The sequence below is a fragment of the Miscanthus floridulus genome, chromosome 1, assembly GCF_019320115.1.
Source record: "Miscanthus floridulus cultivar M001 chromosome 1, ASM1932011v1, whole genome shotgun sequence".
Classification (NCBI taxonomy): domain Eukaryota; kingdom Viridiplantae; phylum Streptophyta; class Magnoliopsida; order Poales; family Poaceae; genus Miscanthus; species Miscanthus floridulus.
Genome location: NC_089580.1, coordinates 9,517,046 through 9,532,874, shown reverse-complemented (window position 1 = coordinate 9,532,874; position 15,829 = coordinate 9,517,046). Strand labels below are relative to the sequence as shown.

The window sequence follows — 15,829 nt, the reverse complement described above, 5'->3', positions numbered from 1 at the left end:
TGGTGTTGCAATAACAGAACTTACTACCTAGTAATTTATTTATCCAAAGTTTGGTTCAGATTGGCCATATTTTACACATCTTTGCCTTGTTGCTGGTGTCAAGAGCAGTTAACGCACAGAGCAGTGAGACGTGTCTTGCAAACAAAACTTGAGCATTTAAAATACAAGAGAGTTGTGGTCAGATATTCCATTGATTGCCTCTTAATGCCCATTTCTTGATGCAGACATGCATCGACAACTATCTTGTCTAAAGCGTCAGATAACTCGTTATCTTAACTAATGCCATGCGTTTTCTATTTATTTATATGCTTCTAAACTTGGTCTCCAATTACTCTGCTAATCCTTTTTCTTGCAACTTCCTGTAGTTCCCTGCCTTCGACGTCTTAAATGGATTGTATGAACCTTGAACGAGCTGGAACACTGCCATTTGTTACTCTCTCTACACGCAATGATGTTGAGAACAGGTAGCAAATATGAAGTTGCTTGTTTCATCACAGTGAAACGATCGTTCAGCAGTAAATAAAGATGGAGAAAAGAAGTTTGCAATTGCAATTTCAGCACAAACCTTGGTTACTGCAACGGAACTCAATTTGACAACCATGATAATACATTTACCTTTGGTTACTGCAACGTAACTCAATTTGACAAGCCTTGATTTCAGCGCAAGCAATGATACAAATACTTGAGGAACTGCGCAGTGAATTGACACTTCGAACCTAGTAATAATACATTTACCTATAACATTGTCCAGAAGATCTGGCGCCCTAGCACCTAGCAGGAAAACGAATATCCTAATTTTTACATAATTTCAGTGATGTTACATGCTAATTACAGTCCACACATACAGACACGAGTTTTGTTTTTCCACTAGTGTTGCCCGAAGCACAACATTACCTAAATCCCTGGGTAGCTAAGAGATTTTAGCAACATTGCCAATAAATAACACCCACACGGCGGTAGAACTACGAACAATGCATAGAACCTATGTAGAGTTAGGTGGGCGAGGGTCCCTGAACACCGAGGAAGAACCACCAGATGCAGCCGGGGAAGGTGATGAGGCTACATAGTTACTTCCTGGCAATGATGCTGAATAAAGAGCAGGAGGTTGTCCTTGGTGTATATTTGTGGCGAAGCGTGATGGACTTGCCGTAGAGAATGTTGCCGGACTCCTTGGAGTGTGGCCCTGTAACATTAGATGTGGTGCTTTAGCAATGTGAGAATACTAAAACCAACCCAACAAAGAAAATCAGAAATGGTATATAAGCAAGCTGGGCAGCATTTAAAGAATCGTCTTTATTTACTACTTAAGTTACCAGCTGATTTGGGAACCAACCCAACAAAGAAAGTCAGAAATGGTATATAAGCAAACTGGGCAGCATTGAAAGAATCATTTTTATTTACTACTTAAGTTATCAGCTGATTTTGAAGTTTAACTCTTGCAATTTGCTACTACCTCCGTTCCAAATTATAAGTCGCTTTGACTTTTTTGTTACATCCATTTTGCAATGCATTTAGATATAATAATATGTCTACATACATAGCAAAATGGATGAACCAAAAAAGTCCAAGTGACTTATAATTTGGAACGAAGGGAGTACCATTTAAACACTTGCCAAAACATGTAACACAGACAAAAGTAGATATGGACTTGCAACAAGACTATTGAATGAGCATTCGAGCAGCTTACCTGTAGAGAACCAAACGGTGACCTCGCAAAAGAGGCTGTTGAAGGAGAGATACTGTGGAAGTGATGCAAGGGGCGTCCAGGAGTGCCCTGGTTGGAACCAGCATCTGAATCGCCAGCAACATCACCAAAATTGACATCAACAGTCATTCTAGGGGCCAACCTAGAAACAGAACTTCCATCTGTTGCATTTTCTGATGGCTGAGGCATCGCAGCACGCAATGAAGCCTGCATGCTACGCCTTCGGATTTCTTCTTCAGCATTTAAGACCTATTCAAACAGCCAAAACAATGGTGTTTAGTACCCTGACAATGAAGTTCTCAATCAGAATAAAAGAAAGCAGCAAACCAACCAAATAACAGTGCATACATATGCTGCTATTTATTCCTTCTAAATAATGGAATGAGGGACAAAATGACAAGTATAATATTTATTTGAATATAGGAGATACTTCCTGAGATCACAAATATAAGTCCATCTAGGTCTTCCCTAAGTCAGTTTTGTGCTATCTTTTTTTTTTTTTTTTTTTTTTTTTTTGCGAACAGTTTTGTGCTATCTATAACAATAATATTTAAAATTAAAATGAAATTAGTTATATATTGTGAAAGTATTTTTTCCACAATGAATCTATCAATGTCACTTTTGTGTCCTCAAAAGGTGAAAAGGTTTGACTTAGAACAAACATAGATAGACCTATATTTAGCAATGTTCGGCAAGGCGAGATTCCACGGTCGCCTAGGCGCGACTAGGCGCTGGGTGGAGGCCTACCGCGGCGCCTACGGTGGTAGGCGTACATCTAGGCGGTCCGCGCGCCTCCGCGGCGTTCCGCGACGCCTCCGTGGCGCCTGGGCGGCGAGTAGGCGGACGAGGCGGCGGCTGGGCGGGAGCGCGCGGGCGCGGGACTCTGTTTTCGCGGGCGGGAGCGCGCACGCGCGAGAGCGGGCGACAGCGCGGGAAAGAAAGCGGCTGCGCGGGAAGGAAAAGAGCAGAGCGCCGGTGCCTATAGAAAGGATTAGAGAGAGACAGAGACATAGAGAGAGAGAGGAGAATAGGAGAAGGAGATCCTCACTGCTGTCCGCCGCCGGTCTTCATCTCTCCTGCCGGCCACCACCCGTAGCACCGGCGAGTCCGGTGTCCCGCCGAGGCTCGTTGCAGGGAAGGGTGGAGGCGAGTCCAGAGCTCCTCCTCGAGCCCACCAGGGGAGGGAGTCACTGAGTCCAGAGGTCCTCGTCGCCGCCTTCCACAAGCCCAAGGTGAGGTCTGCCCACCCCCTGCTCCTCTCTCCTCTGCTCGACTGCTCCCTTCCATCTTCCTGCTCTGTACGCCTGTGCTGTTCTGCTGTGTGCGGTGTGCCTGTGTGCTGCTGCTGTTTACCTACTACCTTTGGAGATCTGGTTGATGCTATATAATATGCCTGAATGCCTGTTGTTCTTGCTCTGTATCTAGCATCTATTATCTGCATCTGTGATGTACTAACATCTGCTATCTAATATGCCTGAAATCTGAATGATTGATGTCTGTTGTGTACCTACTATCTGCATGTTTGTAGATTGCAGCTTAATTTCTTGAATTGTTGTTATATGCCTTTGCATGTTTGTAGAATTATAGTTTCATATGCCTCTGCATTCTCTTCATGTAGAATGTCGGAGCAAGAAGTTGCTCCGGAGGAAGTGAATGTCCTGAAAAGGAATTCAGATGATGTGGGATGGGAGTATGGGTTTCTGGTGGATCCAAACAATAAGGACAAGGTCGAGTGCAAGTTCTGTGGTCATCGGAGCCAAGGAGGGATCCATCGGTTGAAGGAACATGTGGCCTATTGAAGAAGATATGGCAGTGGGGCTTTATCATGTCATGTTTATCTTTTAATTGTATCTTTTAACTTATGAACTTAGAACTCCTGCAGTCTGTGCCTGTGTGCCTGTGTTCTGTACTTCTGTGTTTTGAGAACTGAATTATGTGTTGTATTGTCCTACTGGTCTGCTATGCATTTAATTTTCTTTGCTGCTACTGTTATCCCTACATGTTTGTGTTCTGAAATGGCTTTCCTTTGCTGCTGAGTGCTGATAATGTCTGATGGATAGGAGAAGGCTAAGATCATTCAGATAAGTATCTAACCTGTATCTTTTAACTTGTATTGTTCATATGGTCTGCTGTCCATTTGTATTTAACTACTGATATGGTCCATTGTATTGCTGTAGGAACATCACATTTGTATTGTATGAACTATCAACTATGTATCAATGTATGAACTAAGCATGAATGTCACTTTTGTATCAACTAAGGTATGTCTATTGGACCTTATCTCCTTTTATACAATTCACTCTGCTACTATATTTAATTATTTATATAATTTATTCAGCTATATATATGCTGAAATACAAAAAGGGAAAAACGCCTAGAAAACGCCTAGGCCCTAGGCGAGGGGTCACCGCCTTGAAAACGCCTAGCGCCTAAAAAAACATTGATATTTAGGTTTAGAGGAAGTAGATACCAAAACTTTAGTAGTGACATTATGCTAAAGCAATTCAAGGCCCCATGCACATTGGAAGTTACTTGAAATGTCCAATCATGCTGTGAAGCACCTGGATGCAATGGCATATGCGACACAATGATTAAAAACTGGCCAGACTATTATAACCTATACTCATACATCATACAGACTAACTTACCTTTGCACATTTCATTTCCAATGGGTATATATGCAACTCGTCCTAGTTTGCAGCAAATTTTTCCTACAACTAATCGCGAAGTTCCAGAACAACACAGGTTGAGCTATGCTTCATTTGGGGTCAACTGATATTTGGAACTGAAAGGTTATTATTGTTTAATTAAATCCATTCAGACCAATATGTTACCAAATTGATCATCACTCAAAGATTGGGTGCCATCTGACATAGCCCAGTACTTATTCAGCAGATGAATATGCAGCAAATACTCATTTGTTATAAACTATAACCACACACAAATCAACCAGAAATATAAATAATGGCACAATTAGATACCTGCTTCAGCATCTGCACAAGACCATGCTTCTTTTTATTTAGGATATCCAGCTTTTCATTAAGCTTTCTCTTCTTCTCGTCAATTCCATCAGGATAACTCACCTGGAACAAATGTAAAACAGTGGTTGTTTCAATAAAGCCACGTAGATAAATAGAACATGCAACATAACAAAAACAAAGCACAAAGGTCAAATGTTTAGACACCTATTCAGATGCAAGCAATATGCAACCTTACTTGGTTCTACTCAAGTACTTGTGCCTTCGAAAAGCACGAGAGAAAGTCTCCAAGTAATACGACAGCCTTGGCTAAATTTGTGTTCAGTAGCAATCAAGTATTCCAAGTTCCTAACAGAAGAACATAATCCTCTTTTGGGCAACTACAATGTTTAGTGCTGATTAATCTATCTCAGAAGCTTCATTTTTCACTGCAAGATGGAAATAGCTGCCATTTTTATTTTTTTGCCAGATTGAACATGTATGCAGATGCCAAATTATAGAATCTATTTTCAGAACACATTATTGTCATCAATTCCTTCGAGGAACCTAACTCTTCTTCACATCCATCAATATCCTCCTACAGTCCTAGGAACTGCAACACTTAATTTCTTTCCGGCTTAACTTGCAATATACAATCTCACTATCTACACAGTTCCCCAAATTTCCGATCGCTATTAGCAGTGGCACGGTCCCAAAGCAATTGCACGCAGATACCAATCATCAAACAACGAACTGATAGCGAAGTGGTAATGAAGAATTCGGACGGCCCTCACCTCCTCCTGGTTTGGGTCAACACCTTCACTTTCACCCTGACCTTCTTCCGCATCGCCATTACCATCCCCTTCAACAACTACCTCCCCCGCATCTTCCATCACCGCGTCCTCCACCGCCCCCTCCTCCTGCTCCTCCTCTTCCTCCTCCTGCTGCTCCTGTTGCTGTTGCTGTTGCTCCGCCTCCCCATTCCCCTGTTCCTCCTGATGTTCCTGGTCCTGGTCCTGCTGCAGCTGTCCCTGCTCCTCTTCTCCCCCGTCGTCCGCTTCCTCCTCATCCGGTGCCTCCCGCTCGGGGTCCGCGGCGCGCCGACCGCCATTCATATCCGAGGAGGTCGTGGAGACCTGCCGCGGTGGCGTCCCAGCGAGGCGCGCGACGGCGCGGGAGCGGTTGCGCACGAGGCGGCGGAACCGCTTCGCGCCGAGCGACCGCCGGGGCGCCTCCCACCGGCGCGGGGCAGGGGCGCCGCTGTCGTGACCGCCAATGTGGAGGTTGCCGCGGTACATCGAGATCGCCACCATTATCCCTGCCCGCGCCGACTGCCGCGGCGACGTAGGGTGGTGGGTTCTTCCGCTCCGGTGCGGCGGCCGTGGGTTGGGTTGGTTGCGGCCACGGCTGGACCGTCTGGGTGCAGGTGTCGGTCATTCGGGCCGGTGTTTGACTGTCGCTGACCATTGTGTTCACGTTGCGCTGGGGCGGATTGTTGGGCCTGATAGGTCTGGGAGGAGTGGGAGCCCATGGGTTGGTGTGTACCACTAGATAGCCCATGGGCCTAAATCAGATAAAAGGCTTTTCATGCTCCAATAAAAATTTACTTTATTTGCCTTCATCTCTTCTTAAATAATAGTGCTTTATTTCGTATCGTTTTATTTCGCCGTCCTTCCTGTTCCTGACACGCAAAATATCGCTCGCAAGGGCAGCCCCTATGCAGGCAGCAGTGCTAGTGGCCTCGATCAAAAGTTAGCCGCCATGTAGATAAAAAATGGTTGAAGTTCTCTTACATTGAAGGCTAATCACTTTATTTGTTAGCCATCTTATTCGTTTGAGCTTGTTTGGTTTATAAGTCATACTTTTTTCAGTCAATGAACAGTACTTTTCTCTCGTACTAAATCAGCCAACAATACTTTCAGATATGACTTATCAGCCAAACAAACCCAAGCGAACAGCTATTGCTATCTCATTACGTGTCTCTCTCTACACGGACACCTGCTAGCTCGTCAGCCTTTGCTCTCTCCCAGTCTGTCTTAGCTTTTCTTTCAAAAGCAGTGGCTTGCACCATTTGTCAGTCGAAGCATCCACACCTTCTACAAGACGCTCTGTGATGCTGTGGAGCCGCTATTCGAGATGACATGGATGATCAGTGCAGAGGTGGAGGTTGGGACTGCAAGCCATGGTGGCACGTTGGAGAAGAGGCCTATACCCATCTCCAGGAGTTGACAAAATTCAAATTGACTGCAAGCATACGCATTACCAAAAATTGGCTTATGTATTTTGTCATTCCTTGACATTTGATAATCTCTCCCACTCTCATCGAATTACGCGATCCCGGAACGAGCGCTTTCCACGCAGGAGTGTCCAACCACCAAAATCATCGCTCCTGCCTGCTGCGTGCTGCCAACCAAAAGCAATTAAGCAAGTGCAACGCGAGGAAAGACAAATCCTGAGCGGATTTTCGAGCCAGGTAACCGACAGTTGGCTCGATCGGTCCTTGTCAGAAATTCAGGTCTGACAGGGTGAGTGGCGTCGAGCGGAGGCTCCACACGAGGATGAGGATCGGCCCGGCCTCGTCGTCTTCCTCCGAGCAGAGCCGAGACGAACCGTCCTTGTCCAACCACACTCCAGTGGCGAATCTAGGATAAATTACCGTCGGAGTCGGCAAAGACTCGTGACCTAAACTTACAGTAGTAATCTAACACACCATGCATAACATAAATATTAATAACGGTGACACACCGCAAAATTAAGCATTTGTGTAGTAATCTAACACCATACATAACATACATAAATATTAATAACGACGATAAATTGCAAAATTAAGCATTTGTAAAGGAATAAAAGTAGCAATACCATAAATTGGAGACAATAAAATTTTTACGATGGTGGTTACCTCTTACTGTAACTAGAAGCGTTCTAGTGTGCTTTGACCTTTGATTGCCTATAAAATTAGTTAACACAATTAAAAACTAAAGCACATAATGAATAATGTGCAAGCCGCGACACCTATATGACTAGAAATCACTAACTTTCTTACCTGAAATTACAGCGAATTAAGAGAAGAAAGCTCTTTCTATGGACGGAACTACTATGACATGTTTGCTTCTGAATTCCAATTATCTCAATTCTCAAACAACTGAGATAAAACAAAAACAAATCTAAGACATTAGACATCAATACCTCGTAGGAGTCGCAAGCCAATAGGGCACGCGGCTAGGTTTTTAAAGGGAATTGCAGAAGAACGGATAGATTAATCCAACAATTACAAGTTTGCGGATTAATTTGGTGTACCTTCACTACAAGCTTGTAGGCTCGAACAGATGCCCCACAGTGCCAGCCGTCTGTTCGTGGCCATGAGGCGCGGCCGCCTTCTTGCGGTAGGCAGAGATTGATGAACGAACTAGTAAGCTGAAAGGGCGTCGTAGGCGATGAGTCTGTAGCGTAGATCAATCTACAAGGATGCAAGCAGTTGTTCACGCTAGAATTTTGGGCTTCTAGCCCGTTGGTGACTTTTGGTGGGCTTTTCTTTTGTGAGTTGTGAGCTGGCCTGCCAGGTTCGCCAAACCGACTTGTTCGGTTTACTTAGAAACCGACTTGTTCGGTTTGTTTTTTTAATTGAAACACTGTTTTTCTCTCACAACAATTCAGCTAGAATAAATTTTTAGCCAGTTTCAACTAAGTTTCAGCGAACCGAACGGGACGTATAGATTCGCCCCTGCCACACTCCCGCGGTCGCACCGGCGTCCAGACGTTCTGGTCGCGGGCCAAACAAACGCCGAGGCCAGAGCGGCCAAGCTGAGGGAGAGAGGGACGGCATCCGTTCCAACCTCGAAGCTATTCCCTGGGCTTTCACGTCCTGGTCTGGAGGGAGCCTGGAACTTGCCTGTTCATGGTCTTCAGCCTGGACCAGGCATTAGGCAACCAGCACGCTTGCCTGGCTTCGGAGAGACCTTGCCTGGTATCAAGTTGACGTTAATCATCACGCTTTCCATTACTAACAATTTGTTTTGATATTCTTGTCGAATCATTTCTATTATTTTAGGTCAGCTCTATTAAGTTTTAGCTTATCTTTTTTTTTCATTTGAATATTGCCCAACATATTGTCTATCAGATTAAATCTAACAGAGATACCTATATAGTATATATTTATATCATTAACCTAATATTAATTTAAACAAGATAGAAGTGCTTTTCTCTTTAACGAATCAAGTGGACATCTTTAAATTCTTCCATGTGAAATTTGTTACAAGAACAGCTAGAAGTATACTTGTCTCTTTCTCCTCTCTAATAAAATAATACAGAGATCTGTCCCAGTGGTATACTAATCCTATGTATTAAAAATCTAAAATGCTGTGTCGACAGTGTGAATATTTTGTCATACATGACTAGTATGCAAAAAAATAATTATTTAATGTAATATAAATAACTAATTATTTCTACTTTTATTTAACTCACTAATATAGTCATTTAGTTTTTTTAAGTTCAAATAGTCATTTAGTTTTATTGTTCATCGGTGATAAGTGTAACCGAGATACATTTAGCATATTTTATTCTATTTATTCCTTAATTATATGTATGAATTATTAGAAAAAAATATTAAATTTTATATTATTACTTTGGGTGAGTTTTCCCTACTCCCAGGAGTATCTACTCCCTTCCTGTTTTACTGTCAACGTTCCTAGCGGGCTTGGGGAAACATACTGAGGATCCGTTTCTTTGAAAGATGCGGACTATCCACTTAACCACACGTAAGTAACCAATTAATTTTTTTTGAAGCCTAAGTAACCAATTAATTAGTAACGAATTGAACCAATAAAATAGCATATCCGTGCACTGCCGGCGTGATTCTCGCCTTGCATACGTACGTGGTACATATTTGTAACGAATTGAACCAATAAAATAGCATATCTGGTTTGTTGCGGATATACATGTGTAGAAGAGTATATACACATACTTTTTTAATATAAGGAGTACATATTCATACTTTTTGAAGAGGAGTATATATTCATAATACTTTTTGAAGAGGAGTATATACGTATATTTTTTTTCTTGCAAGGAGTATTTATTCATACGTTTTTTAAAGGAGTATGTATGCATAAGGACGTATGCATTAATATTTAATACGGAGTATATGTATGCATGCATTAATATTTAGGAAAAAATCTACATTACATCCCTCAACTTTCACGAAAGTCCACTTTTCGTCCCTGAACTCCAAAACCGGGCAAAACATGTCCCCCCAAACCTTTAAAACCGTTCATCTTACCTCGCCGCCCCGCCCTGTTATAAGCGGTATTGAAGGCAATTTTATTTTTTTCTTTTTTATTTATTTCGACTGAATCTTTAAAAAATCATAGTAAATCACAGAAAATTCATAAAATGGAAAATTTAATTTTGTTGGACTCTACATGAGTAGATCTACACAGTGAACATATAATATGGTATGTTTTAGTACAAAGTTTTTGCCATAGCTTTAGATCTACGTTTTTCTGTAATTAATTAAAATAATTCATAACTGCAGTTTCTATGGTCCAACTGTGGTGAAATTTTTATGGTGGACTAATTATTATATGCTTCAACTGTTGTAAAAAATTTATATTCATTGGATCACGTATAGCTTAGTTATAGATTTATTTATATTTAACAAGCATAAATCTATAACTAAGCCCTCGTTTAGTTTCCACCCTAAAACTTTAGAGAAAATGGTGTTCTTGCCCCTGTCCAGCAGTTCAATTGTGATTTTGCCCTTGCTTTTTCAACTTTATGATTTTGCACCTGTTATTTTAAAACGAACCATCCGTTTACCCCTGGTTTGGATGTCTGTTAGATGGACATGGAATAAATGAATTAAAAAAAATCAAAATCCCTACAAACAGAGGCAAAAAGACCATGTTGCCCATCATCTTATCTTCAACCTCCTGCTCGTCCAGCCACTCCAGCCACAGGCAAACCGCAAGGGTCGGGGATAGATCGAGCGGGGGTGCACGCTTCTCCTCCGGAGTGGTCGGTGTCAGCTTAGCAAGCATCACGGGGCGTCGGCCGGTCCCAACCGTGGGGCGCGTTGTGCGGGGACGGTGGCGCCTGGCTGCGGGGCGCGGCGCTCGCCCACGACCGCGGCGCGCGCAGGGCAGCAACGGTGCCCGACCGCGACGCTTGGGTCAAGGCACGGGGTGGCGGCGGCGCCTGGCCGCGGGGCGCGGCGCTCGCAGGGCCCCGGCACGCGCAGGGCAGCGGCAGCACCTGGTCGCGGGGCGCAGTGCTTGTAGGGCTGCGACACCCGCTCTTGAGCGCGGCGCGCGTAGGACAGCAGCGGCGCCCGGCCGCGATGCTTGGGTCAAGGCGCGGGGCAGCGGCAGCGCCTGGCCGAGGGCACAAAGCTCGCAGGGCCGCGGTGCCCGCCCGCGAGCGCGTCGCGCGGGGCTTGGTGCGGGGGCGTGCGGGTGCCGCGCGGCTCGGCGCAAGGCACGCAAGACGGCAGCCGAACGCGGGGTGTGGGTCATCTCTAGGAACGCCGGGGGATATATAGCCTCGGTGGGTGGGTTGGAAACAGAGTGGAGACTGGAGCAAGCGCGGCGTAGGAGATGCTCTTTTCTGGGGACTGCCATGCCGTAGGTCGTATGCGTGTGCGGTGTGCAAATGGTTTGCGCCTTCGCGGCCGTGTTTTGGGCTTGTTTTCTTGTGATATTTCCGGTGCTCGGAGATGTTGCTGCGTTGGATTGGACGCAAGTAATAATAAGTGCAAACCACTGTACTACCGTACCGGTAGATGAAACGTCATCAACCTTACCCCTCGTGCACGCGGCCGCGGCCAAGCTGCTACTGGGCGTGCGCGCAGGCGCCAGATTGGCACTCGCGTACGCTTGCTCTTCCCCGCAGCACGAGATCGAGAGCTGCCCGTGCGCTATCCACGCGCCTCCCCCGGTGGCGTTCGTGTCCTCAGCACGGCACACAGGCAGCCCGGCCCCGCTCCCCGCGCGCCCCGTCCCCGTACCCCCAGCGGCCACAGCCTGACCCTGCGCCCCAGCGGCTAGGCCCCAGCACCGCATCTCCGGTGGCCGCGCCATGGCCGGACGGTCGACCCCGCGCCGTGCGCAACCGAGCCTCGGCCAGACAGGGGCAAAATCACAATTAGGCATTAAAACAAGGGGCAAAATCGCATGGGCATTCATATCTTTTGTACAAAGTTTAACACCGTTAGGGGTGGATGACGAAGCAGGGGCAAACTGGTGCTTCGTGAATGGCACAGTAGAGGTAAATCCACAAAGTCGAAAAAATAGGGGCAAAATCATAATTTCGATACAAAACAAGGGTACAAACGCAAGAGCCCCAAAACTTTACACCATATCCCATCGAATATTTGACACATGTACGGAGTATTAAATATAGACTAAAAATAACTAATTATACAGACGACTACTTTACGAGATAAATCTTTTAAGTCTAATTAGTCTATGATTTAAGAATGGATCATTGTGATCGGGCGGTAGTCGGCCGGTGACGAAGCGTCGGGCTTTTTGGGCAGCAGCACCACGAAGGCGGCGTTGTTCAGTTTATGAAATGACCGGCTGTCTCCGAAGAATAGAGCGTTCAGCGCGGCGATGACGTCGTTCTTGATCACCGGCCATGCCGACTTGTTGAAGATGCCGGTGAAGCCATCGGGGCCCGGTGCTCTATCAGACGGCATATCCGATACTGCCGCCCGCACCTCATCTTCAGTGAACGGCCGGTCCAGCTCGGCTAGGTCGGCTGGCACGACCCCGAGCCCAGCGAAATCCAGGGTGTACGCCCCTGTGCCTGGCTGCCACCTGACTGATAAAGCAGGCGTTCCCACTTGTTGTTTAGCTTGCTAGGCCAGGCATCATGTGAGTTCTTGTGGCAATCAACTTCAACTTGTCCAGACGTCTCATAAAATCCGGGACATGTTCCTTTGGGCATAAAGCACTCCAGCTCTGGAGCATGGCAGCTACCTTCAGTAGCAGCACACGTCCATCCTTCCACGACAGACCCTGAAAACACAAGCTGATCGTTAGTTTCCAGAGCCCCCACAGTGCAGCGGCACAGAAGTTATTAGCCACCAGAAACTTTTTATTACTAAGCCACATAGTGCCTACAGAAATGAAATCAGAGCCAACACATCTATCTAAAACCTCAGACATAAAGGTCCAAAGCTTTTTAGCAACTACACAATCAAAGAACAAATGTTGAACAGATTCAGCTTCTGCGCAGAACAGACAAGAAGAGTCTACTTTTCTTCTAATAGCTAAATTGTCTCTAGTGAGCAGTTTGTTCTTTGATAAAAGCCAGAGAAAGAAATGCACACTTGGAGAGACTCGAGAGACCAGACAGCAGGAATAAAAACAGGAGTGATCCTCTAAAATTAATGACTCTGTATAAAGACTGAGGCCCCGTTCGGCTGGTAGAATTTTGGCTGAAACTGGCTGAAAAACACTGTTCTGACTGAATTGTTGTGAGAGAAAAATACTGTTCCAGCTGAAAAAAGAAACCGAATATGGGATAAGCCGAACGGGGCCTGAGATGAATACACTCCCTGACAGTGACAAAGCCGGCGGTGGGGCTCGGGGGGCTGTAGCCTCCCCTACCGATCCTGGGCACATGGAGCCCCCTAAGTCATCTTTTAAAATTTTATGCATATATATATTAGACAGGAGGAGCTAAGATTAAGAAAAAATAAAAAAAACTTCTATTTTTTTGTTCAGCCTCTCCTAATTTTTTTCTAGCTTCGTCACTGCTCTCTGAGAGTTAAGCTGCCACACACTAAAGTATCCTCCTCTTCAGAGAAAGAAATGGTGGAGGCTAGTTGAACAATCTCCAGCCACTTGTTCAACCGGTGGCCAGCGGCGGCGGCGCCGTAGACGGTAGACCGTAGACCCGTGTGGAAACAGCCGTCATGCCGAGGGATATGAATTGGTGTGACGACATGACGTGAGGTGAGGGATCAGATTTGCATTGTTGCCATGATGACGATGGCGCTTCCACTCGGCGTTCGGCGTTCCTAAAATTCAGCTAGGGGGTACGGAGTATACTTGCTTGAGCGCGTCTTCCGTTCCACCCAAAATCTCAAAAAGTGCTACAGTACCTATCACATCGAATATTTGCGGCCCGTGTATGGAGCATTAAATGTAGACAAAAAAAAACTAATTGCACAGTTTGGTGGGAAATTACGAGACGAACGTTTTGAGCCTAATTAGTCCATGTTTGAACACTAATTGCCAAATAAAAACAAAAGTGCTACAGTAGCCCAAAATTCCAACTTCCTGGACCTAAACACGCTCTGAAAAAAACTGCTCTGAAATTTATTGTTCAGTTTTGGAGCTTGGAAAATCGCTAAAACTGGCTTAAAGCCCGTCAAAGTCATTCAGTCAACGCTCTGAAAATTCGAGCACGCATCACGTACTCGTTGCTTCGTCAGGAAGAAACAGCGTCTCAAATTTCGGCCACGGACCGTTACTCGATCTAGCATGTATATCCGTGCAACACGTACGTACTCCTAGCCGGTAGCCGCGACCTTCCGTTTCCGCCCGGCGCCCAAGACTGCAGTCCTGCACGGCTGCACACCCCGAGTTATTTTGGAGGAACGTCATTATATTTCCATCAGTTTTTTTTAAAACGCACTCTCCAAATGTTCAGAAGAAAATATAGTTTTAAGTTTTTCTTAATCTGATATAAACTCTATCAAATTTGTAGCATAAAATAATGTATTATAAAAAATATTGCGTGACAAATCTAATGACACTCATTTAATATCTTAATATTTTTAATGAATTTGATCAAACTCAAAATAGTTTGACTCGGTACTAAAACACATCACCTAGTAAACTATTTGAACCATAACCACCCCTCTATATTACCCTTTTTGATAACTCCAAAAAGTTCTTTGGCCATGTTTCTACAGAAAATATATTAAAACCTACAAGTTTAAATAAATTCACCTTAAGGGATATTTCTTGAATAATTTAATGAAACTACTTTTGATACTATAAATATTAGTTCTTATATAAACTTTATATAGAAGTAGAAAAATTGGATAACGGTAAAGTGATCTATCCTGTACTTTTTTTAGCGAAGTATCCCGTATTGTTTAAAATGGACCTAGATTGTTCAAGTATCATGGCACCTCTAAATTACCCATTTGAAACGGAGATAGGTTGTGAATACAACATAAAAAGAGTACGGATAGTTCTATGCATGGATTATTTCACTATTACAGGAATGATTTCTAGAGGCGGCTGGTGAGGCTTTGTAGAGGCGGCTCGGTCAGCCGCCCCTACCATACCATCTCTACAAATCATGTATTTGTAGGGACGGTTCCCAGACCGCTCTTACAAATCGATTTGTAGAGGCGGCTGGTGTTATCAGCCGCCCCTACAAATTGATTTGTAGGGACGGCTGTAGTACCAGCCGCCCCTATAATACCTGTTTGTAGGGGCGGTTCAGTCTAGAACCGCCCTTACAGTACATTATTTGGCAAAAAAAATTTGAATTTATAATTCAAATTCGACCGGAATATATATATATATATATAATTCAAATTCGAACTAATTCAAATCTGACCTGAACATATATAATTCAAATTTGACCACAAGCACAAGAGCATTATATAAACTACCATTATAAGTCCAATTCACAAGAATTCAGCAAGGCTCCAATCTATCGGCCGGAGTTTCCAAAGCTCATGATCTATCATAACATTGTGGGGCTTCACATCTTGGTGCATAATACCTTGTGAATGGCAGTAATCTAATGCCTGTATCCAGAAAACAGAAATAGTTAGGCAAGTCAAATTCACTATAGGTTCCTTGATAATTAGTTGATGACTACATGTTCCTTGTATCTATTTTAAATCTAAATCTAAATGATAATAAAACAAGGCTAGATTATAATGATAGGTTCATAGGCACACAAATTAAGAAATGAATTATCAATCACAAAAGCTCCATAAAAGTGCTGTCAAATTAAGACATAGAATTTACAGCTTAAGAGAAAATCAAGAAAGTGTCACCTTGGATATTCTAAATATTGTTCCGTAAACCATTCAAAGCACCAACAGAAATCATACAACTATTGTCATCCACATTGACACTCTGACAAACACAACACTTTTGGAAATAGCAGCCAACACAGGGGTAGCAGAGAGTAGCCC

The 15,829-nt window shown here is 44.2% G+C and overlaps 1 protein-coding gene across 1 annotated transcript; it reads right to left on the bottom strand.

The window, feature by feature from the left end:
• Window positions 1-615: 615 nt before the first annotated feature.
• Window positions 616-6,066, bottom strand: LOC136472502 (acidic leucine-rich nuclear phosphoprotein 32-related protein 1-like). Its single transcript, XM_066470207.1, has 4 exons — window positions 5,457-6,066; window positions 4,687-4,788; window positions 1,688-1,954; window positions 616-1,183 (listed from the first exon to the last, which is right to left on the bottom strand). The coding sequence occupies exons 1-4, from the start codon at window positions 5,973-5,975 to the stop codon at window positions 983-985; spliced, it is 1,089 nt and encodes a 362-aa protein (XP_066326304.1). The 5' UTR covers window positions 5,976-6,066; the 3' UTR covers window positions 616-982.
• Window positions 6,067-15,829: the final 9,763 nt, after the last annotated feature.